The 23470-nt window shown below is 40.2% G+C and overlaps 5 protein-coding genes across 5 annotated transcripts; 3 read left to right on the top strand and 2 right to left on the bottom strand.

The window, feature by feature from the left end:
• Positions 1-747: 747 nt before the first annotated feature.
• Positions 748-12124, top strand: tgm2l (transglutaminase 2, like). Its single transcript, XM_079346941.1, has 15 exons — positions 748-861; positions 3123-3293; positions 3756-3986; positions 4119-4237; positions 4714-4842; positions 5676-5853; positions 7370-7511; positions 7594-7697; positions 7992-8134; positions 8228-8327; positions 8425-8570; positions 9776-9905; positions 10000-10160; positions 10367-10503; positions 11198-12124. Exons 1-15 carry the CDS (start codon positions 849-851, stop codon positions 11370-11372), a joined length of 2079 nt encoding a protein of 692 aa, XP_079203067.1. The 5' UTR covers positions 748-848; the 3' UTR covers positions 11373-12124.
• A 611-nt stretch (positions 12125-12735) lies between these two features.
• Positions 12736-13222, top strand: LOC306825950 (histone H2A-like). Its single transcript, XM_079346947.1, has one exon. It carries the CDS (start codon positions 12786-12788, stop codon positions 13170-13172), a length of 387 nt encoding a protein of 128 aa, XP_079203073.1. The 5' UTR covers positions 12736-12785; the 3' UTR covers positions 13173-13222.
• A 593-nt stretch (positions 13223-13815) lies between these two features.
• Positions 13816-14292, top strand: LOC306825554 (histone H4). Its single transcript, XM_079346370.1, has one exon. The coding sequence runs from the start codon at positions 13895-13897 to the stop codon at positions 14204-14206; it is 312 nt and encodes a 103-aa protein (XP_079202496.1). The 5' UTR covers positions 13816-13894; the 3' UTR covers positions 14207-14292.
• A 391-nt stretch (positions 14293-14683) lies between these two features.
• Positions 14684-15289, bottom strand: LOC306825671 (histone H3.2-like). Its single transcript, XM_079346554.1, has one exon. The coding sequence runs from the start codon at positions 15150-15152 to the stop codon at positions 14742-14744; it is 411 nt and encodes a 136-aa protein (XP_079202680.1). The 5' UTR covers positions 15153-15289; the 3' UTR covers positions 14684-14741.
• A 1457-nt stretch (positions 15290-16746) lies between these two features.
• On the bottom strand, positions 16747-17617 carry LOC306825825 (trypsin I-P1-like). Its single transcript, XM_079346779.1, has 3 exons — positions 17556-17617; positions 17169-17340; positions 16747-17024 (listed from the first exon to the last, which is right to left on the bottom strand). The coding sequence occupies exons 1-3, from the start codon at positions 17593-17595 to the stop codon at positions 16808-16810; spliced, it is 429 nt and encodes a 142-aa protein (XP_079202905.1). The 5' UTR covers positions 17596-17617; the 3' UTR covers positions 16747-16807.
• Positions 17618-23470: the final 5853 nt, after the last annotated feature.

Here is a 23470-nt window from a genome sequence, read left to right as displayed (position 1 = left end):
GTCGATACTGTGAATACATTCAATCACATGTAGCATTGATATGAAGGCTCAGACTGTCTGCCTTCTGCCTGACTTATGATTTTAGGGGCATATTTTTCAAAAATATGAATAACATTTAAGGAGTTCATGTATAGGGTTAAGAAAAAACGTACTAATAAACAAAATGAAATGGAAGATAAAAAAAAAAAAAAAAACTGTTCAAATTCATACATATTTCACATACATGAACACAATACACACCCACAGGAGAAAAATATGTTTTTGGATTGAATCATGTACTGTTTGTTTAAAATGCTTTATCATATTCTGTCCCACAGAGATGAAAAACAGACTTCCATCTGTGATAAAAAAAAAAAAACAGTGTTGAGCAATTATGTGGGAACACTGGAGGAATGTTGCTGAATGCTCATATTTCTCTGGAGTAATGATATTGGCACATAATAACTTATTTACTTTAGCAGGAGTCTGATAAGAAAAGATGAGGCTGGACGTTCCTCTTCCTTTAATGTAACAGATCCTTCCAACATCCACCCGTCAACCTATACGTCAACAAAGACCCCAGTGTGTCTCAGAGGGGTTGAGAAACTCCCTTCAAACTTTCAGTCACACCCTGCAAACACACATGCATGCACACCCACGCAGACTTCAGGATTTTGGTAAGTGATGTCAGGGCCAGGGGTCAGTGAGGTGGAGTCAGAGAGTGAGTGTGTTTTAGGGTGAGAGAAGAATGGGAGGGTCCAACTCGTGCTGCATAAATACCATACTGTGATGGGAAGAGGAGTGAAGAGACACTTGAGGACACTCAGAGACGCACTATAACACACAGGGGAAGGAAGAAGAGATCTGCTATGGCCAACAACAGTAAGTGAACTCTCTCTCCCTATCCAGCCAGCTTAAATCTTGTGGTGGATGATGAGATATGTAAAAAATGTGCTGACCTGTATTCACTGGGGTGTAATGTGACTCTCGCTAGTTCGAGCGACAAATACTGTCGACTAACCAGGACAAGAGGCCACATTTATCAATCAGGTGTTAAACCTTTTTTTTAATTATTTGCCGGCCTGCGGCTGCTGCAGTGTTGACCCACTATGTTCTCTGAAGAGGAGGTAGTTTCATAGATTTGACGTCTACTGCTTTGGTACATTTCTTAAAACACCTTAAAATGTTTCAACGCTCCCTTTAACAGCACTAAAAGCAACACATTTACCGGACAATGCCTGCGGTAGCAGACTGTTATTTTTTCCGAAGCTAAATGACTCTGCTTTCAATCAGTGAAACATTTTCAGATCCTTAATGGGTTTTTAAAGTTTCTGTTCCACTTTGTATGAGAATAAAGCCATTTTTTTTACACATATAGTGCTTGACAACGCAACATATTAGAGACAATCATGACAATACTGATTTTACAATTATAAAAGAGCATTTATATGTAGATGCTGTGAGAAATATTGCCCTGAAGTGGTTACACACTGTTCAGTTGAGTTATATGGTAAAGGTCAGTATTCTCCCAAAGTCATACAAAAACCAACTTAGGAAACAAAAGCATCACAATAAGGTTTCAGCTCTGGGAATCCTGTGACTCTGTTTGGTGTCACAACCCGGCTCATAGGAAGTGACAAACAACGGATGACAACAAGTTTTACAAAAGAAAATGAATGATTTATTACAAACAGCGTGCTAATTAACTAATGACCAAAGTTATGAGGTGTGTTAATCTGTATAATCGGTAGTGAGAGTGTGGGTGTGTGAAAGCTTGATGTGGAGAGAGACGTTGAAGTGTACTAACAAAAAGAACTAAATCATGAGCAAGCATCGGTCCAGCTGAGAGATCAGAGAGAGAGAGAGTGAATGAGGGTTGCAGCAGCTGTTTGTAGGCCAGAGTGCACCAGACCCAGATGCTTCTGGTCCTGCTGATGAGGACAGCCAGGACACACCTCCTGCAACAGACACAGACAGACAGCAGCCTGACAGAGACTAGTGGCCATGGCCACAGGGTCATCACATTGGCAAAACCTGAAAGTGACTTCATTCATTTTGCAAATGCACATACAATACAGAAATTTGTCATCACAGCCTTGCAAAGTGGATTCATATGAACACGTGACTCAGGAAGAGAGGGCATCAACAGTTTAACAGTAATTGACACAGCCAGTCAGCACTGAAGCTTGTCAAGAGCTTCGATAGCTGAGGAGACAGAGCTCTTTTTAAAAAGGTTCGCGCTGCCAGGTCGGAGTCCTGTGTCTGTGACCTGACGGCACAAAAGAGAAGAGTGGATTGTGGGTGAGAGGGCTGCAGTGAGGGCTTTGTAGTTGAGATATGAGAAGTTTTGGGTGTGTCGGCCAATGATTTCTGAAGAAATATTTGCGATACGGGTTAGTTTATTTTTGTTTCAACAGGTAGCATGAAGAAACGGCAGTAGGGGAGGATGGGTTGAACAATGCTTGTATACAGTAGAACTCGGGGGTAAGATGAAAGAGACAGGGCTCTGAGCGTTTCACAAGTGTCAGTGGTCTGTTGATCAAAACCATGTTTATTGTTCAGGGTGAGTCAAAGATATTTGAAAGACTGCAGCAGAGAAAGCATCCATGGCTGTGGATAAGAAAGGGGGGGTTCATAGCCTGATGAAATCAAGTCGTTGCTTGATAGACGACGGCTGGGTCACCTGGGCGAGGATGTATGATCTTGACCCGAAACCCCCATTAAACCCAGAAAACATGACTGATCTCCTATCTGATAATGTAGGAAAGGAGTCAACGGTTGTATTGTTTATGTATGTGGGTTTATGAAGTGTCATGTCCATGCAAATCAATGACACTTAGCTTAAAATTTACTACTTTGCATGTGACAACTTAAACAATTAAGGAATATTAATAGAGTAAAATTAATCAACTAAACTGAATTTATTTTCATCCTAATTCTAAACAATGCTGACATGTGGTGTCTCTGTAATCAGGAGAAAGGTAAATTGTCTTCTCCTATGTGCAAATGATCTAAACTGTATTCTGGAGGTTGCAATTTTTATTATGTTAATATTATTTATAAAAGCACAACCATCACTAAATTAAAAAAAAAAAGTTTGTTGCAGAGTGATAATTAAAATATGTCTCTGTTGGTCCTGTCAGGTTTGATCATCGATGTTGATGTGAGAAGTCATGAGAACAACTTGTTTCACCGGACCAGGGAGATCGATCGGGAGCGCCTGATTGTCCGCCGGGGTCAACCTTTCTCCATCACACTGCAGTGCTCTGACTCTCTGCCCCCAAATCACCACCTGGACCTGGTCCTGCACCTCGGTGAGTCCAGCCTGATGTGGGTGATTCTGCTGGAAATGTAGTGTTACTGTTTGTGTGAGCCAACTGAAAAGCATGGCTTAAGAAAATTTAAAACATTCATCAGCAAGTAACTAATTTAGCTTCAAACACACTGGTTCAGTTTATTGACACAGATTGTCATAAATCCTAAATTAGTTTGTCAAATAACTTGGAGTAAAGTATTAATCTATGAGATATTAACAACATTTGATTTCCTGTCCGAATCATGACGTGAATATACTGTAGGTAAGCCTACTTTGGGAGAACCACTATCTGGTGCCGGTCCAGGATTCTCCCAACACGACAGTGTGAGAAAAATACAGGGAGAAACATATCTGGCCGTTTATCTTTGATAATACACTCCGACCCGGACAGACTCAAAGCAGATTACTTGATGCTATTTCTGAAATAGATTTTCTAAATATCATTTTTCTGTTTCCTCAGGTAAGAGGGACGAGGTGGTGATGAAGGTTCAAAGGGGACGCGGGGCTGGAGACAAGTGGTGGTTTTACCATCAGGGAGCGCAGGGTGAGATGCTGCTTACCCTGCACAGTCCAGCAGACGCCATCATTGGCCAGTATCACCTGACCGCGCTGGTAATGTCACCAGACGGACGCATTTTAGAGAAGAGTGAGAAAATTAAGTTCCACCTGCTCTTTAACCCGTGGTGCAAAGGTGAGTACATTTACAATCAATTATGAATTATTGTGTAACTCCTTTTTTGCCTCAGTTTGAGTACTTTTAATATGTATGAATAACTGTAGACCTGTGTGTGTGTGTGTGTGTGTGTGTGTGTGTGTGTTCTAGATGATGTGGTGTACCTCCCTGATGAGAGTCAGCTCCAGGAGTATGTCATGAATGAAGATGGAGTCATCTACATGGGGACCTGGGATTATATCAACAATATTCCCTGGAATTATGGACAGGTAGTTAACACACACACACACACACACACACACACACACACACACACACACACACACACACACACACACACACACACACACACACACACACACTGGGTCTATGGGTCGAGTGTGACTGTCAGGTCAGTAGGTGGCCTGTGTGAATTGTCACAGCAGTGTGAGAGCCGAGACTGTGAGCTACAGCTGAATCAGGAAATCTTGTTTGTTGGACGGAGGAAAGTTCTTGATGGAGGCGTCAAAATGTAACCAAACCACACAAACAAGGGCCTGTCCCTTCACAGCTCACTGAGAGGACAGAGGGAAAGACGGACAGCAGATAGACAGACAGACAGGAAACAGAACAACAAACAGGAAACACACCTAATTAAAAACTGTTTCAAACAAAGTCCAAAAGCTTCTTCTGTTCATCCACAGACCTTCTGTCTTGTTATTTATTTTCTCTCTCTCCTCTCTCTCTCTCTCTTTCTTTCTCTCAGTTTGAAGACTTTGTGATGGATATCTGTTTTGAAGTCTTGGACAACTCCAAAGAGGCCCTGAAAAACTCACAGATGGACACTGAGCGGAGATCTGACCCCGTTTACGTCAGCAGGATGATCACAGCGATGGTGACAATCTCTTTTTCTCTCTGCTTGAAACACACCAAAACATGCCTATCTAATTATAACAACAAATGTGATACTAACTACTCCAACAAACATATGAAAGCTTTAGATTCATTGTGGTATAACGTCTCAGAAGTGCTGAGACTGGATACTCTCAAGATCTCTGTAACTTTGCTAAGAAAAACTAATCTGAGGACTGATTTCAGGACCAAAATAAAGGCTTTTGATCACTCAAAAAACATACACAAAACTAAAGTTTTACTGACACACACACAGACACACGTATATATACATGTGTGTGTATATATATATATGTGTGTATATATATATATGTGTATGTATGTGTGTGTCAGTAAAAATGATATATTATATTATAATGTTTTGTTATATTTTAACTTATGTTATGATATATACATACTGTATATACATTTTTTAAATACACACATTTTTTATAATATTTAATAACATTTGATTGAAATGTTATATATATATATATATATATATATATATATATATATATATATACATGTATGGATCTGGATCACACTTTCCAATCCATTTAATTGTCAATGAAATCAGCACTTTTGGAAGTGTCCAGAATAATCTGTAATCAGCAGTGTTTTAAAAAAGTAAACTGAAACTTGATCCCTAGAAACAACATCTCATATCGTAAAATGTCTAAGTCCTCTCCTCACTGTTTAATTAGAATCCCTTCATATGATTCAAAACACATGATGTCAGAAAGAGAAGTACATCTTTCTCACTATCAAATGATGCTTAGTGGATGTGTTTAACAAACTTCTTCTCCACATACTGTATTGTCTCCACCTGTCCAGGTGAACGCTAACGATGACAGGGGTGTGTTGGTGGGTCGCTGGGTGGAGCCCTACGCTGGGGGAATGGCACCTTATCGATGGAATGGCAGCGTGCCAATCCTCCGAGAGTGGAGCAAAAACGGGGCGAGACACGTGAAATATGGACAGTGCTGGGTGTTTGCTGCCGTCGCCTGCACAGGTGAGGCTCACACAGGTTTTCTAATATTGCAGTGTGATTTATTTCTCAAACCATCTTTTCATACATTTCCGGAAAGTGTTTATACAGGCGCCAATACACAAAAAAGTTTACTACACATATTCAATAATAATAATAATTAAAATGTTAAATTTAAGTTTGAGTAACTTATTTTTGACACCAATAACCAATATAATATAACCATTAACCAAGAAACAACCATTTGTTGACACACTTGGATTTTAAGGGACCAAGACTTAGATAATATGAGGAAAAACACTTTCTTTATGCCGTTCTTTGAGTGTCTGCTTTGTTGGACACTTACAATGAAGTTAGTGAAAAGAGGAATTATTTACCAAACACTGTAATGAACCAAAAAAACTTGGACATGTAGTCATTTAACTTTTTGTGCACACTATAAAGACTCTAATGCCACAAAAAGTTGATGCAAATCAGTGCATGTCAGGCAAATATGGAAATAAGCATCTTTGACTAATACAATTAATACATTAAAGAAAATGATCCCTTTATGTGCTCAAACAATCACAAAGGCTGTTTAACTTGTATTCATTACAAGTGTCAAAGGGCTACAGTATATGGTTAAAGAGCACATATTATCCCCTTTTTTAACTTTTCAAACAGTCCTTCTGAGGTCTAAATAAAACATCTGTGCTGCGCTTTGGTCCACATATAACAAGTCAAGCACCAGAGGAGGTTTGTGACCCTGTAGAAACCCGATCTCTCAGAACGCTCCGGTTGGTGTGTGTGTCTCTTTAAATGCAGGGAGCCCCCCCCCTCGAGGGGGCTTTTTTTTTTTTTTTACCAGAATCCACTGATAACAGAAGGTGAGAAAATTTGAAATGGAGAATGTTGTAAGACTTACGCAGACCACAAACAAAGGACTGGATGAGTTTATTTCATGTTTTGCGGGTTGGTCGACACTAAGCTTACCCCAATATATGTTCAAAAACACTGTAAAAGTGGATTTTTCATAATACAACAGTCACAACATAGAATTGTTTTGTATATGTGTGGAACCCACCAGGGACAATTAATGTGATTCAGCTTTTTGTGTGGACAGTATCTAGAATCTATTTCTCCTTTCTTGTACGTATCCTTCAAAAGACCGTTGACACAACAGCAAAATCACGTTAACTTTGTCAGGTGGGTTCCAACACATGGACAAACTATCCCCCGATCACCATGATCACTACAAACCAACTGACTGCTCACTCAGTCACTACCGGCATTTAGTACCTTCCCTTTCCAGGAAGATTTTGCCACTAGTAAATTTGTCTCAGTGCTCGTAAAAGATTTGACTTTTATACATAATACATACATACATAAAAGTATGAAAACATTTGTTAGGAGGACTTGTCTGTACAGTAAATGTGTGTATGTAGCACAGCAACAAGCTAACTTTGCTTAGAATGGGTTTGATACTTAAATAAGGAGATACATTTAATAATGAAAACAGTATGAAGTAATTTTAAGATTGTCTCCTGTGTTATCTCCACAGTGCTGCGCTGTTTAGGAATCCCAACACGCCTCATCACAAACTTCGATTCAGCTCATGACACGGACAAAAATCTTTCTTTGGACTTCCTGCTCGATGAAAGTCTGGAGAGGTTTGACAGAGGACAGAAGGCGGATAGTAGCTGGTAGGTACACACGTTATTTTCTCAACAATGAATTAATTTAACGTCATGAATCATCTCACCTCTGGGCTCCTTGTGATTTTAGGAACTTTCACTGTTGGGTCGAGTCCTGGATGAGGAGAGATGATCTACCCAAAGGAAACGATGGCTGGCAGGTTTTGGACCCCACCCCTCAAGAGCAGAGTAATGGTAAATTTCTCATTTTTTATCAACATAAGCTTTATAATTTACCTCGCTCTCATCTACACGTCTCTCTCTAAATGGTTAAAGGGACTCTTCTCAGATTCACCCCCTTAAAAAACTAGAAAATGTACTTTTCATCTGTCTATTGATATCTTTAATTGCCATCAACCCATAGCTTGGGTACCATTATCAAAAAAAATGTAGAAATGTCTTTGCATTTAATATAAACCATCTAAAGATGCAAGAAATGTGTTTTTAAAGAGTCAAGGAAGTTTTTTTATTTTTTTTTTTGCTCTTCAGGTGTGTATTGCTGCGGCCCATGTCCAGTGAACGCCATCAAGGATGGAAATCTCGAAGTAAAGTATGATGCTCCATTTATATTTGCCGAGGTGAACGCTGACATTGTCCACTGGATCATCAGACGAGATGGACAAAGGCAGAAGGTAATGCCTTTTATTTTTATTTTAAAAAAAAAGATGTATTTATTAATTTTTGTGTGACTCTCAAAGCAATGAGGATTGTTCTCATGTTCACAGATCAGAGTGGATAAGGGGAGTGTGGGGAAGAACATCAGCACCAAAAGCGTATTCGGTGACTTCAGAGATGATGTCACTCTGCACTACAAATATCCTGAAGGTCAGTTTGAAAGTCACTGACGTCTTGATGCTTCAGTTGTCTTCCACTCTTAAACTAGTTTTACATCTGTTGTCATGTACCGAAATTGTCTTCACAGGCTCCCAAAAGGAGAGGGAGGTGTACGAGAAGGCAGGACGCCGAGTCACAAATCCGACCAATGAGAGGGTGGAAACAGGACAACTGCAGCTGTCAATCAAGCATGCTAATCCTGTGTTTGGGACCGACTTTGATGTGATTCTTGAGGTGAGCGGGGCTCGATAAATGATCAAATGACGAGTGGAGTCAGTCCTCTTTCTCCGGTCAGTTACTCCTCGCAACCACCAGGTTGAATTTCCTCAAGAAATGTTTCTCCAGACTAAAAAGTATTTTTTGGATCCCTTCCAATCTCTCTTAACCCTTTGTATGAATTAACCACATTTAAAATGAAACCATATTTTGTTGAATTTCAGTAACATGTTCAACTTGTGTTAATGTCAATGTCTCCAGATTGCACATAATGTTCAGTGCTCGTTGACAGGAAGGGGACAGTCGAGGAGCGCTAGAAGCATCGTAGTTAGTCCACGCAATCCACAGCAACTCTAATACTTAAAGCAGGCAGCTCAGGTTCAAATCTGACCTGTCACTCCTTTCCCACATGCCATTCCCCACTTTCTGTCTCCCTGATAGCTGACTCTATCCATTTTCTTATCTCTAAATAAAAGTACAAAAAAGCAAAAGAAACTTTTCTAAAAAAAACAACAGGGCAGTAAGGGACAGTTCTCCAACATAACTTTTATTAAATATAAGATAGCTAGTTATTCTATTTTCACGACAAACACAACCCACGGAATTATAACTTGGCTTTAGGGCTTCCAGATGTCTGCTGCCCCTGGTGTTTTTGCTTGCGGCTGTAAGGTAAAGGAGACAGACTTTACCTGTTGCAGCGTCATTGCCATGACCAACTCGAGTCTGCTCGGTTCCAACATGTTCTTTTTAAAAACAAACTTCACGCAACAATAACTCCACAGAAAACTTTGTAACAAAAAAATAGGGGATGCAATAATCAGTCTCTTGTCAAAACTCAGCCCCCCTCTCCAGCATGACAGCCATGCAATACGACCTTTCAGAGCACTTTCCTTCTGTTTTTAAACCCTGAAATGTAAAAGGATTAAAGAGCACCTCATGTTTAAGCATTGACTTCTTGTAGGCCTGTAAGAAGTTAAAGGAATAAAATGTTATGTTTAAATTTCATTAGATGGGCAAATTGTGTAAGAATATTTTTATATCAATCCTTTAATTGTGTAAATGTAGACCCACTGTTACTGTCAGGAATGCAAACAGGGTTGAAATGTTGAGCTGCTGTCATGTGAGTGTAGACTGTTTTTTTATGCACATTTGGTGTAAAAATATCAGCAAGATCACTTACACTGGTCTCTATTAATCCAGTCATCAATCCATTTTGTCTGCAGGTGAAGAATCAAGGAGTCGGGGAAGCTCATGCTCAGCTCACCATGCTGGCCATGGCTATAACTTACAATTCGCTCCACCAGGGGGAGTGCCAGAAAAAAACAAGCAGTGTTACAGTGCCTCCTCAACAAGGTTAGCAGCTCAGATTAACCTATAGATACAATCATTTCACTTTTCAGTATTTTGTTCACCATTTCCCTGTTTAATGCTGTGTTTTTGTTTTCAGTCCACAGAGAAGTGTTGCGTCTGCACTATGACGATTATGGCAAGTGTGTGTCAGAGCATCATCTGATTAGAGTGAAGGCGCTCTTAGAGGCACCGGGAGAGAACGAGCCCATCATGGCTGTGGCCAACATCCCACTGAGTATGCCTGAACTCCTCGTACAGGTGAGTGAGTGCACACTGAGCACGCCCAGGCAGAGATCACAGTCGGCTTAACTGGAGGGTCCTGAGGCCCTCAAGCCCTTAAAACCAAAGACCCTCAGACTCTGAGAGACAAAACTTACTGCAGTATCTGCATTTTTCCATGTTGTGGTAGCCTTGTAATGGGTTGTGTTTTTTAAACAAAACTCTAATTTTCTGTTTTTCTGCAGGTACCAGGGAAGGCTTTTGTTTGGGAACCAGTGACAGTCTTTGTGTCCTTCATCAATCCTCTCCCGGTCCCTCTGAAAGGTGGCGTGTTCACTGTGGAGGGGGCTGGCCTGCTGTCTAACACAGAGATCCATGTTAAGTATGTACTCCTCAAATACACAAGTACAAATCTCCTTTCATCACCACATATGACAAACAGGATTACAGCTGTTGTGTCTCAGTGCACACATAGCCTCAGCCTAACCAGAGACAAGGACAGAAAATTAGCCATGGTTAGAAGTCCTATATGTATTAGCGGTTGCACTTTAATTTGATGTAGCAATGACTACATGTATCTTCTGTAACAAATAAATCGATTTACATGTTATCATTGGAAACATCGCCCAACATTTGTCAAGATGTTGACAAAGTTTGCCTCTTGGTCTTAAGGCTATAAGTTGAGAGGCACCACATAAAATCAAATAAAATTAAAAAAATAAATTCAGTAAATTTCAGCACAAAGTTTCTTCCAACCAAACCGAAAACAGATCAAACGTTTTACGTGTTAAATACATGTATTAAGCATAGGATCTAACCCAGGGTCATTTACTATACAGACACTGTGGGGGCCAGACTCTAAAATAAGCTTACATAGCCCGACAGCTGTCAAGCCTAATGTGAAGATGTTAGTGTCACCTAATGCGAGTGTTTCAGCCTTTATGTGTATTGTTCAATCACCTAAGATCATTTATTCTGGGGGCTGGATGGGAAGCTTAGGTGGGCCAGATGTGGCCTGTCATGTTGAAGATCTTTGATTATGAGCAGTTCTCACTGTCTTTGCTTTCCTTTTTCAGAGGAGATATCTCTCCAGGACAGAAGGTGTCGGTGAAGCTCTCTTTCTCACCTGTGAGGACCGGAGTGAGGAAGCTCCTGGTGGACTTTGACTCTGACAGACTGAAGGACGTGAGGGGAGCCGCCACTGTGGTTGTCCGCAAGAAATACAACCCCGTGTTTACCAGATTTCCTTAATGACCTTTGAACTCTGTTCAAGCGACACATCTCTATTTGGTGACATTTTGTGGCATTCCCTCAATGTGAGAGGAGCCGCTCCGCCTCGCTACTGTGGGGGCACAAAGGTCAAATGATACGTTATGTGATTTTAATGTGTTCCTAAATGAAAGGCCCCAATCACGACAAAATGCTATTCATGTTGAAGCCACTATGTGTCCTATAAGAAAGCTGAACATATGCAGTATATACCACAACAGAGTTTAAACCTAACATATCCCTCTTTCTACAGTTCAGATGATGTGAACTAAAAATGTTAGTTCTGTATTGTAACTCCAGATTCTATAGGCGCAGCCCTTTGGTCATTGCTTTCTTCTGCTCGACCTCCTCTGTATTCATTGACACTTTCTGTTGTTGTTTTTTGTTTGTTGTTTACGTTGACTTTATTCCCAAACCCTTTACTTCCATCTCCAAGCCATCTGAGATGAATCATTTCTCTGACTGAAGCTCTTTTGATGGGTGAAAAAAACTTTCTGACTTTGTTTGCTTTTTGGTGGATATTTGCTGAAAAGTATCTGATAGCACAACTTGTATTTTATTTTTGTAGCTTTATACATGTTGTACTGTTTCCAATTACATTTGGGTGAATAAGATTGTGAAACTACCACTTTATTAAAATATTAAATCTTTAATATGTATGCTTTTGCACAATATTTCTACAGCCATGACTCAAACAAAATAAATTTGGCTTCCAATAAATCTTTTTCACACAAGTATTGATGTGGTCTGTTGACTGATTTTGAGATTCCTCCATTAAAAAGTTGCTCAATTCGTGGAGACATTGTCTCTCAACGGAAGGTTGAGGGTTTGATCCCCAGCTCCTGCAGCTAATAGGACCGGACTGTCCTTGGGCAAGACAATTAACCAAAAGTTCCTACTGATTCGTTGGCAGCATGTGAATGTGGGTTATGGTCACTTTAGAAACCACTGCCATGGGTGTGAAAGTGTTTTGAGTAGTCTGAAGTCTAGACAACAATACTGAACTCGCAAGTCTCTTATTTTGAACAAATCTTCACAAATTCACAAGGGTTCCCTTTTATTTTTGTAATATTATGGTAAGCCTCTTAGGATATTTTAATGTCTTGTACATTGAAGAAACTCTGACTATAACCAAAACAAGCAAATATGTGTAATAGTGCGATTTCCACGGGGAAGTTAGTAATACTCCCTGTATTTTGAAAATCCCCCGGAGGCGTAAACGGAAGTTGCATAATATCGACGCCAACTTAACTAACGCTTCTGATTGGACGATACAACTTACGCTCGCTTTGACCAATAACGTGGCAGCTCGGCGGAGCTTTGAGGATATATAAACAGAGATTCGCCGGTCATAGTTATAGTGCTTCTCCCTAACGAAAAGAGATCAAATTCAAGATGTCAGGAAGAGGAAAGACCACCGGCAAGGCCAGAGCAAAGGCAAAGACCCGATCATCTCGGGCCGGGCTTCAGTTTCCAGTCGGTCGGGTCCACAGACTGTTGAGGAAAGGGAACTACGCTCAGCGTGTCGGCGCCGGAGCTCCGGTCTACCTGGCGGCGGTGCTTGAGTACCTGACCGCTGAGATCCTGGAGCTGGCTGGAAACGCAGCCCGCGACAACAAGAAGACCAGGATCATCCCCCGTCACCTGCAGCTGGCTGTCCGCAACGACGAGGAGCTCAACAAGCTGCTGGGAGGAGTGACCATCGCTCAGGGTGGAGTGCTGCCCAACATCCAGGCTGTGCTGCTGCCCAAGAAGGCCGAGAAATCTGGGAAGACTAAATAAGACCTGACTGAAGGCAAAAATCACAAAGGCTCTTTTAAGAGCCACCCACAAAACATATGGAGTAACGTCCTCTTAATTATATTAAGCACTATAAGTATGTTGCCAACAGTATCTAATCAAAGACACCGTCAATCCCCCTTCATGCATAAACAAAAAACATTTAGTTTGAATTTATGTTGAACTTTATGCAGAATGACTTTGGTGTCAGTAGGAGGTGACCGCTTACAAGACTAAAAACAAAAGCCTTCATTTAAACGCCATTTGCTCGCAAATAAAAGGAAAAGGTGACTACATGAGAGCACAGAGTCACTATGGTTACACAGGATGTAAATACTTGACAAACTAGTCCAAGAAGTATATACCAATTATGTTTAGAAACCAAATAAATAGTTGCGAACACGAAGTTAATCTACATCCCGTCTCAACATGAATCTTTGACTCTGAAGGATTCAATTTGTCACCGGATATGTATTTTATGTAAAATTGTCTAGTTTGTAAAGGAATATAGCTCCTTAACTCTAAAAGTCCAGTGTAGTTACCAACTATATTATGACGAAATACACTGTAACCGGATATGTACTGCCTAACCGGAAACCGGATGACAGAAAGTGGCGGGTTGAGCTCGAGCTGCCCTTCTTCCTTAACGTCCGCTGACAGGATTTAAAGCCAGGCTGTAGTGTCGTTCAGACTTAATCCTTTTCTGAACAATCAGTCAAAGCACGATGAGTGGTCGCGGTAAAGGTGGTAAGGGACTCGGAAAAGGAGGCGCTAAACGTCACCGTAAAGTCCTCCGTGATAACATCCAGGGCATCACCAAGCCCGCTATCCGCCGTCTGGCTCGCCGTGGCGGTGTGAAGCGAATCTCCGGTCTGATCTACGAGGAGACCCGCGGTGTGCTCAAGGTCTTCCTGGAGAATGTGATCCGGGACGCTGTCACCTACACCGAGCACGCCAAGAGGAAGACCGTCACCGCCATGGACGTGGTCTACGCCCTGAAGAGACAGGGCCGGACTCTATACGGCTTCGGGGGTTAAGGTCCATCAGTCCAGCTCAAAAACAAAAGGCTCTTTTAAGAGCCACACACACATCCTCAAGAGCTTTCTTCTAACTCAAATACTCGTTTTAGTCTGAACTATGAAAATGTTCTTTAAAATGAGGAAGACGTCAATTTTTACATGTACAATATTTCCTCAGCGAGGGGAAAATGTGAAGACTAAAAATGTCTCTATGGTAACCAGGTTTTTTGACTCCGATTGGCTTCTTTACTCCAGTTTGAGTTAGTCTACTGTCAAGAACTCATTACAGGTTGCAGTCTACCTCTTCAAGATTATTGTAACAATAATTATACAATAAATTAAACTTTAATTTATAAAAAACTGTGAGGGTCAAAAGCTGGTTTCAATGGAGTGACTTAATTTCTTAAATGCTTCGCTGCAGCTTTTTAAAGGAGTTTATTTGTCTACGGTCAGAAACAATGTCAAGATATAAATACAGGTTGCAGCTCTTTTTAAAGTTTAGTGGCTCTTAAAAGAGCCTTTGTTATTTTCTGGTTTTGTCTAATATGCAGACTTAAGCCCTCTCTCCACGGATGCGGCGGGCCAGCTGGATGTCTTTGGGCATGATGGTGACCCTCTTGGCGTGGATGGCGCACAGGTTGGTGTCTTCAAACAGACCCACCAGGTAAGCCTCGCTCGACTCCTGCAGAGCCATGACGGCGGAGCTCTGGAAGCGCAGGTCGGTCTTGAAGTCCTGAGCGATCTCCCTCACCAGCCGCTGGAAGGGCAGCTTGCGGATCAACAGCTCGGTCGACTTCTGATAGCGGCGGATCTCTCTCAGGGCCACGGTACCGGGCCTGTACCGATGGGGCTTCTTCACTCCCCCGGTGGCCGGTGCGCTCTTGCGGGCGGCTTTGGTCGCCAGCTGCTTCCTGGGAGCTTTGCCTCCGGTCGACTTACGAGCGGTCTGTTTAGTTCTTGCCATTTTAACAAGATATTAACTCTCCTTCCGTTAACAGAAACAAATATGACACAGTGCCTGCTCTCTCTGACTTATATAGACAGGGACGGAGCGCGAACAACGCTCATTGGTTCAATGTGTGCACGTGACACAGCCGCGCGCGCCACAGGAAATGGGATAACAATAGGCCAACGTTTATTCTTTGTGGGAATTAAAACTGAGAGATGTTTTTCTCTAAGTTTAAAGTATGGACATGTTTTGATATTACACGTGTGCTCAGCTTCTTCATGTTATTGCAGTTTTTCTTGAGACCACAAACAGAAATATTTATATAATGTATGTTTGCTGAACTGATTTTATCTGCACCCAAAGTGTCCAAAAGCATCAAAACGATCACAATGATTTGTGAGTCATCATTTTATTTTCAATTTCACAATAGTCCCATTTGATTTAATTATTAAAGAGAAGAGTTAAAAGCAAAACCAAACCTCAATTTTAGACATGTTTTCTTTCCACCAGAGTGTAATATATGACACCAATTCATAACAAATAGAACATTATTAAAAATGAGCAGGTTAAAGACCTTACTCTTTGTTATATTATTGACTTTATTATATTATTAAGAACCAACATTAATCCATCACGAGCACAGCAATGAGCAACATATTGATGGGCTTATTAGTAAAAAACTTTAGGCCAATTTATCAAATTAAGAAACGTGTATCAATTGAAAATGTAAAGTAACTCACTACTTCTTCATTAATGTGAATGCCTCTTGAATGAGGGGACATTTCACTCTTAATGAGTACACAGAGGGTCAGATCGTTCTCAAACCCGTTTTGGTCCTGATCCAGTTCTTGTATCTCGTGTTACAGACATCCATGAATGCTGCTGGTTCAACACAAGCATGAGTATGATTAAAGGTGAAACTAATGACCCCGTAGATCTTGGATCCATGCACCACTCCTCCACCAGAGTCACCCTGTAAAAGAGATAGAAATGGTGTACTGTATTGAAATACTTTAATCATACTAAAATGTTCAAATAAATAAAGTTAAAAGCATTTTAGACTCACTTTAGCTGCATCCACTTTACAAGATTTTCCACAGAACCAGTGTTGGTGGAGTCTGGACTGGGCACTTGGGTGATGGTGGTGCGTGGTTGCACAGTCGACAACATCAATATCTGCACACTTCAGTGTGTCAGCGGAGTCATTCACTAGATGAGAATAAAAAATAAAGTTCTTCAATTAAACCAAAAAAAAACAATATTTCTGTATGGAGTCAATAATAAAGTATCTCCTTCATTAAAAAGTCTCCTGAAATAAACTGAGCTTGAATTTTCAGCATCGAGTTTGAGAAGAAAGAGGGAACATTTCTGTTAAACATAATTGATGTTTAAGATTGTTCAAATAAGAAACAAGTATTTTAATTAGGTGCACTAATTCTACCAATAATACAAGTAAAAATAAACAAATACATTTATAAATGAGAAGTATAGATAATTGTTTTATAAAAGTAATTTTTTTTTTACGTCTTTCATTATTTGGACCCTTGGTGGTGGATGCATGACCTGCAATCTGGACTGTTTTTCTGAAAATTAATAGAAAAAAAAACTTTTACATACTTTTGTTGTTGTTCCTCTAAAGTTGAGTTTTGAGATGAATAAAAGAGGCAAACTCACAATTTATGACGTTTACTACATTCAGTAGTGGTTGGAAATTTTACAGGTTGAAAATTAGCGGAGGTAGACATCCTCAGCAGCATGATGTCATGTTTCTTTCCATTTTCATAGTAGATCTCACGTTGTGTGATATCCCTTCGATCTCTTTGATCTGGACCTACAAATGCAGTTATATCTCTACAAATAAAGGTGAATAAAAACATCAGTAAAAGACTGAGAACACATCACATTTTCAGAGGTTTGTCATTACTGAATATAAGCAATGATATTGTCATGTTGGGAAAGTTATCAAGAATACCACAGTACATTTTTTAATGGGAGAACATATTTATATAAGCCTATATATTTCTCTCTCACCGCTCCCAGCAGTGAGCTGCAGTCAGAATCCAGTCTTTACTGATCAGAGAGCCGCCACACATGAAGTAATCTGTCCCATCAAATCCTTCCACATAAACATGGTAACTACGTGAACAATTTTGACCTCCAACGACTCTCTTCTGTAGATCCACAGCTGTGCTGACTGTGACACCTGAAAGAGAAATGCATCCACCAGGTGACTGTGAGTATTGGATCAATGATTTTCACAGAGAAGAAACGTTTCCCTGCAGAAAGTTGTTCAAAGTTCGGACCTGGTGAAATATGAAGTGTAGTGAAGCTTTCTGGGTGAAGTTGAATTCTGTTAAAACACACTGACCATGACAGATAAGTACTAGTGCACATGAAAAAGAAAAGTTAGCCACTCACCAGCACAGAGTAAAAGGAGAAGACGTGTCATGCCACCCATCTTTCTGTGAGTACCTTCATGGAGAGCATGAGTGCAATTTAAATGTTTTCAGAGCGTCCTGTTACGGCTCAACCACCAATCATCTCATGATGGTTTATCCAGACAACCCCATTGGCTACAAAGTCTTTTTCATGTGCAAATTTGAAATCACTTATCACATGTTCCTGCATGCTCTTTTCAATATTTTCAACGGACGGAATATTACAAACTCAGACATTTATGTTCATCGATATTTAATGAATATTCCTGCTAGTCCACACACACACACACACACACACACTTTGGTGAACTGTGCTTTATATGTACAAATAGTACAACGTTAAATATCAACAATAAACAGACTAACACGTTAAAGACTAAATGAGACAATAGTGCAGTGGTGGTTAGTGTGAAAATGTTGAGAGACATTTAATAATAAAAGTGTTGTTATGTAACTTACGGTTAATTTACATGAGGTCGATAGTTTTCACAGTAATATAGGATTTATTTGCAATAAAGATGCAATCATTAAGTAATTAACCTAATTGAGTGCATCGGTCCAGTTTGGTTGCAGATCCAAACCAGACAGTGATGTATGAGAACAGACTGAGGTATAATACACCTGTGTAGAGTAAAGTGTTCACACACTCTTTCATAAAACGTCTTTAGTTTGTGCTAGAAGCATAACCCATCTTCATCATAACCTTCTCTACAAACCTCTCCTTGTTAACATGGGAGCTGCATAAAAGTTGAACCCTAACAGTTTGTACTGGTGCTGACAGCTCGAACATCGATAGGTCATGTGTGTCCCAGCATTTCTACTTCTCTGTGCAGGATCTGGAAATAATATAAAACTATGTTCAAAGTTCAACCTACATGACTTAATATAAAAAAAAAAATCTTCTAGTTTTGGGGGCTTTGAATGTTGTAGCATGAATTTTAATGACTATAAATGTCAAATAGATTCTCAAAATGGCCAGAGAAAAGTTCCACTAATGATTAAAGAAGGTGTCTATTGGGTTTGCAAAATGAAGCAGCTCTGCATCTTCAGAATGTTCCTCATGGTGTCAAAGTTCATCTTATCTTAGTTTATGAAACGTTATTAAACAAATCATCAGCACACTGTTCGGCTGCTTTTGTTCCCTCAGTCAATAAACTCAATCATGTTCATTCAAATTTTACGATCTCTGTGAAATGTTTCACTTTGGTCTCCTTGTTCTCTGTCGTTAACTGACAGACACATTTCATATTCTGTGTACTTTATCAAATATCCGCACGCTGCAGGAGAATGTCCTCCTTATTCTCAAATGCAAACACGTTTACAAAGAAAAACTCACAGATAGAGAATAATGAAGATAACAGTGTGCAGACAGTTGTAGGATGTGCTGTCCATTTGTTTAAGAACATGTTTGACACCACAAGGAAAGTTCAGGAGACACAAAGAACTTAAGATGTGTGAGCTTCATTGTTTTAATGAGTCAATTAAATGTTTGACTTACTCAGTAGCAGTTTTGTTTCTCTGATTTTAAAATATGAACATGTTTGATAAACACAAAAAAACCCTTTTCAATAAATGGTGAGATGAAGATTATACATGTGAGCTGTGTTTTCAGAATGTATTTCAAGTGCCCACAAGTGTGCAAAAGCAGAAATACAATCACCAGGGGATTTTGTGCTCCTTGATGAGCGGCTCACTCCGACATCTCTGCATTAATGTGTCCATAGCTCCTGTTTGTGTGCATGTGTGTAGTACTCAATACTCTGGGATTAATAAAGTTAATTAAATAAGCATTAAAGCAAACATAGATCATGGGAAAACAGCATATATTCAATTTCTATACAGCATCTACATGTTTTTTTTTACACCAGCAAAATATCAGCTCTTTTTAAATGTGTATAATACAAACTAAAAGAGTACTGCATTGAGAATGTCAAACAACAGTCAAAAATAGACCTAAAGCAGAGCTGACGCAGTGACTTTATGCACATCTTATTCTTCGACAACTTCACATGTAACACCAGAATGTTTTCAAAGAGATTATTAATCAAGACAGAAAACAAAAGCAAACAGGATACCGTTAAACATCTCTATAATTAGTTAGATTATTAGTTTAATGAATAAGGGGCATTGTGCAAAAATAAACGGAAGTCTCAGAAGAGAAGAGATGCTTTGAACCAGATTTCACTATTTCCATCTGTTGAACCTGAGCAGGTAAAATGTGACTTAATCTATCTTTAAATATGATTAAAAAAACAGCTATGTTTCATTTGGCAGGCTTAAGTCATAAAAACATGAACTAAACTGTGAAAAATATGAAATCTTTTGAACGAAGCCCACACAACTTTATTCTGCAGTGTTTTCTTTCCCGAAGCCCCCTTTATGACGAATAGCCTGCAGGAGCTTGGTCTGCATCCTCTCCTTCACTGAGAACCCCCGGTACAGGGGCAGCATTAGCAGATTATGGCAGGTGAGAGACTCTGGCCGATGGATGTCATTTGAATTGCAAAGGACATTGACTCTCATCTTGATGCTCTCCATACCCAGGAAGGGAAGGCGGTCGCAGCCAGTGAGAAACACTTGAAACAAAAAGAAGGAGGAGATCATGTTGATCTTCTTAAATTTTAAGTAATAATGATAATCGCTGTCATGCGTAACACTTACAGAGGAATTTCTTCTTATCCTCCGCTGTCAGATTCTCAAACACCTCCCAGAAGGTAACAATGTTTGGATGCTCAGCATGATAGACTCCTTCATAGACTGTGTTCTGTTTGGAAAAAATAAAAACAATAATGTAGACATGGAATCAAAGGTTCTTTCAGGGCTGGTGCTTTTACATTTTTAACAATAAACAGTGGTGGACATTAACTAAGGGCGAACTCACACAAGGTGATCTGTGCACATGTATGTTTTGCCCCAATGTCTAGTTTGTTTGACTTGTGTGAGCGCCTCGTACCGGGCTCCTTGACCTGACAAGGTTGGAAATGGGCTTTGGCAAACTTCAGCCATTTTCACATTTACACTCCCACTGTAAATTCACACATAAAGCTCCTCCTGGAAATATCGGGAATTTTCTGCAAGTGTGAATCCTTATATGGTTGCTACATGCATATGACAATAAGCACTGCGTGGACGTGACCTATAGACTAATCAATACAACTGCTCCTCTTGAATATCATTTTAAACAATAGCAGCAAAGGGCTCATGTTGGTCTGACGCAGAGGTTCAGTGTTTCCTCCTAATCCCAGCAGACATGAGTGTTCAGACTGTGTCTGAACTCATTCACTATTTAGTGCACTGTATAGTGAATAGACTTAGAATTAGAAAACTTTATTGATCCCAGAGAGCAATTTGCATCCACAGTCCACCAAACCATGCATACACTTACAAACCCACAACAGATGGAGTACGTTAACCAAGAGTGGAGACAACATACAACTCAGTACTTGACAGAGATGAGCACTGGCTCACTGGCACCCTCGTGTGGTCTCCTTTGGCAACGACTCACACAAGGGCCACCCAAGATGACAATAACAGTTTAAGGATATCAATAATAAATAAATAAGTCAAAAAATAAATAACCAAGACAATGAAGATACAAAGCACATTACATTTTAAGTCTCCATTCAAGAAATGTATGTTTACGTCGCTGATGCAGGAGTCCCAGGAATAAACCACTAAATGGTTAAACACAAGAAGAAGTGCCATTTTGCAGTGATGTCCGAATTCTGAATGAACACAATCATACCCTACTGGTGAAGTCAGTGTATCCCACAATACATTATGACAAGTAGTGTACAACTGATGGCCACAAACCAAGCAGTATGTATCATCATTTTTGCGAGCTTAAGGGATGTTTGACTCAGAACACCGAAAAATAAACTTTTCATATATGGTGGTGTAAACTGAAATATAGACGCTGTTTTAATAAAGAGTAAAAGATTGCTTTAGTTTATAACTTTAGTTTGATCTTATAATGATTGAAGACACCAGACCAGGGTCTGTGAGCACAAATAAATGGGGAGCTGATTCCACCAAAAACACTCCAACTTCAACTCTCTGATAATCTCACAACAAGCTTGGTTTCCTTGTAACATGTTCAATTGTTTTCGATGGAAATGCAGTATCAGAGGGCAAAACAAACACCTAGCTGTGGAAGTGTCACCCATCTGGTGGAGGGGTTACTGCCCTTTGTGATGTCATGAAGGGAAAATCTCCAAACTTCCTGTTTGAGCACACATTTTCTGAAAAGTGGAGCAGGCAGAAGACGGAGAGGATGGACTGTTCTCATAACTGGGGGGTTTGTAGCCAGACTAGGGACACATGTTAGTGCTTGAAAAACATGGTGAAATGTATATTGTATACTAGGACATTTAAAGTTCTGCTATGAGTTAAGTATAGGTGTTAGATGATGTTACATTTACATGATATCAACTCTCCTTCCGTTAACAAATATGCGCTCTCTGACTTATATAGACAGGGACGGAGCGCGAGCAACACTCACTAGTCCAATATGTGCACGTGATACAAACCGGAACTTACTATCTTTTTGGTATTATAATGTTCTTTTGTTTTGTTCGTTTACTTTAGGGAGTCGGCAGGAGAACATGGACATGGTGTGGTTGGATACTGAAAAAACTCAGCTAATGGATTGTACATTGTTTAATATCTCTGTGAATTGTTTTTATTTCGTTAAAGGGCCTTTTTCAAACCAACCCCTACACACTCTCCCTCCGTGACGGTGTGCACTCTGTCAGAAGTCACACTCGCAGCTGAATGAAGTCCCTTCCATCCAGGTGTAGGGTAGAAATACAGCAGCAGGCTTTGGGACAAACTTCACTCTCTCAGGTGGAAACAGGAAGTGTGTGTTACCATGGTTACTCAGCGGCATCCTGGGGGAACGGCTTATTATTAATGTACGTAATACATTCTGTAAAAGTCTTTATGTAGATTATTTTTCTCTAGTAAATTTATATTAGTGTAGACTTATAGCAAAACGATCAGATGGAGCCCACATTCTTTATTGTAATTTATAATTGAATGTTTAATTTATTATAATATCAAAGAACAGGTTGTCTTAAATGAATGCACAGGCAAGGATACTATAAATGAACATCACATCTATATGGCACTGGTGGAGCTAAACACTGCCGCTGATTGGTCGAAAGAGTCGTCACTTCCTTTTTGACAACGATAAGGAAAACCCCGCCGTGTTTAAACCATAGACCGTCCGTTTATTTCTCCTCGAGGCACACAGCCTTCTCTGAAATAAAGCTTGATTGAGTTTTGTGATAAAGATCCACATGCCAGTGACAAAGTGGATGAACCGCTGGATGTCTGTTTTTTGTAGCGTTTTCCTCCTTTGTTGAATTTATTAGTTAGCGGTTAGCTGTTAGCGGTTAGCTGCTCTCACATGACGCTATTACGTAGCGGCTATTGTCATACGGCTTAGGGTACATCCCAAGTGTTTTATTTGCAGTCTCCTTGGTCCTCGGTCGAACCGGAAGTAGTTCCAAAGCCGCCATGTTGAGGATCGTCCCAAAGCTCTAATAGCGAACGGAGGAGAGAGGATCGAGGAGAGAGGAGGCTGATCCGAGGAGCGATGACCGAGGAGACACGAGAGCTGACTTCACAGAAGTCTTTTCACTGACAGACACGCCCCCTTCTCGTATATCACTCACTGATTGGACGCTGCAGCAGATCAGACTTCAGTGAAACTTCTCAACATGAGCAGAGTTTAATACCGGAGAAAAGACGGACATTAAAAAGACGCTAAACGGAGCGTGGGACATTTAATCAGATGATGAACATCAGTGAGTTTGTAAAGAGTCGCTCTGTGACGAGCTGGGATTAAAAAGAGTCTGATGAAGAGGAGTCCGTTTTATATTCTCATTTATT

This window comes from Symphodus melops (assembly GCF_947650265.1).
Source record: "Symphodus melops genome assembly, chromosome: 6".
NCBI lineage: Eukaryota > Metazoa > Chordata > Actinopteri > Labriformes > Labridae > Symphodus > Symphodus melops.
Note: the sequence above shows the minus strand (reverse complement) of the source record. Positions and strands in the feature narration are given on the sequence as shown.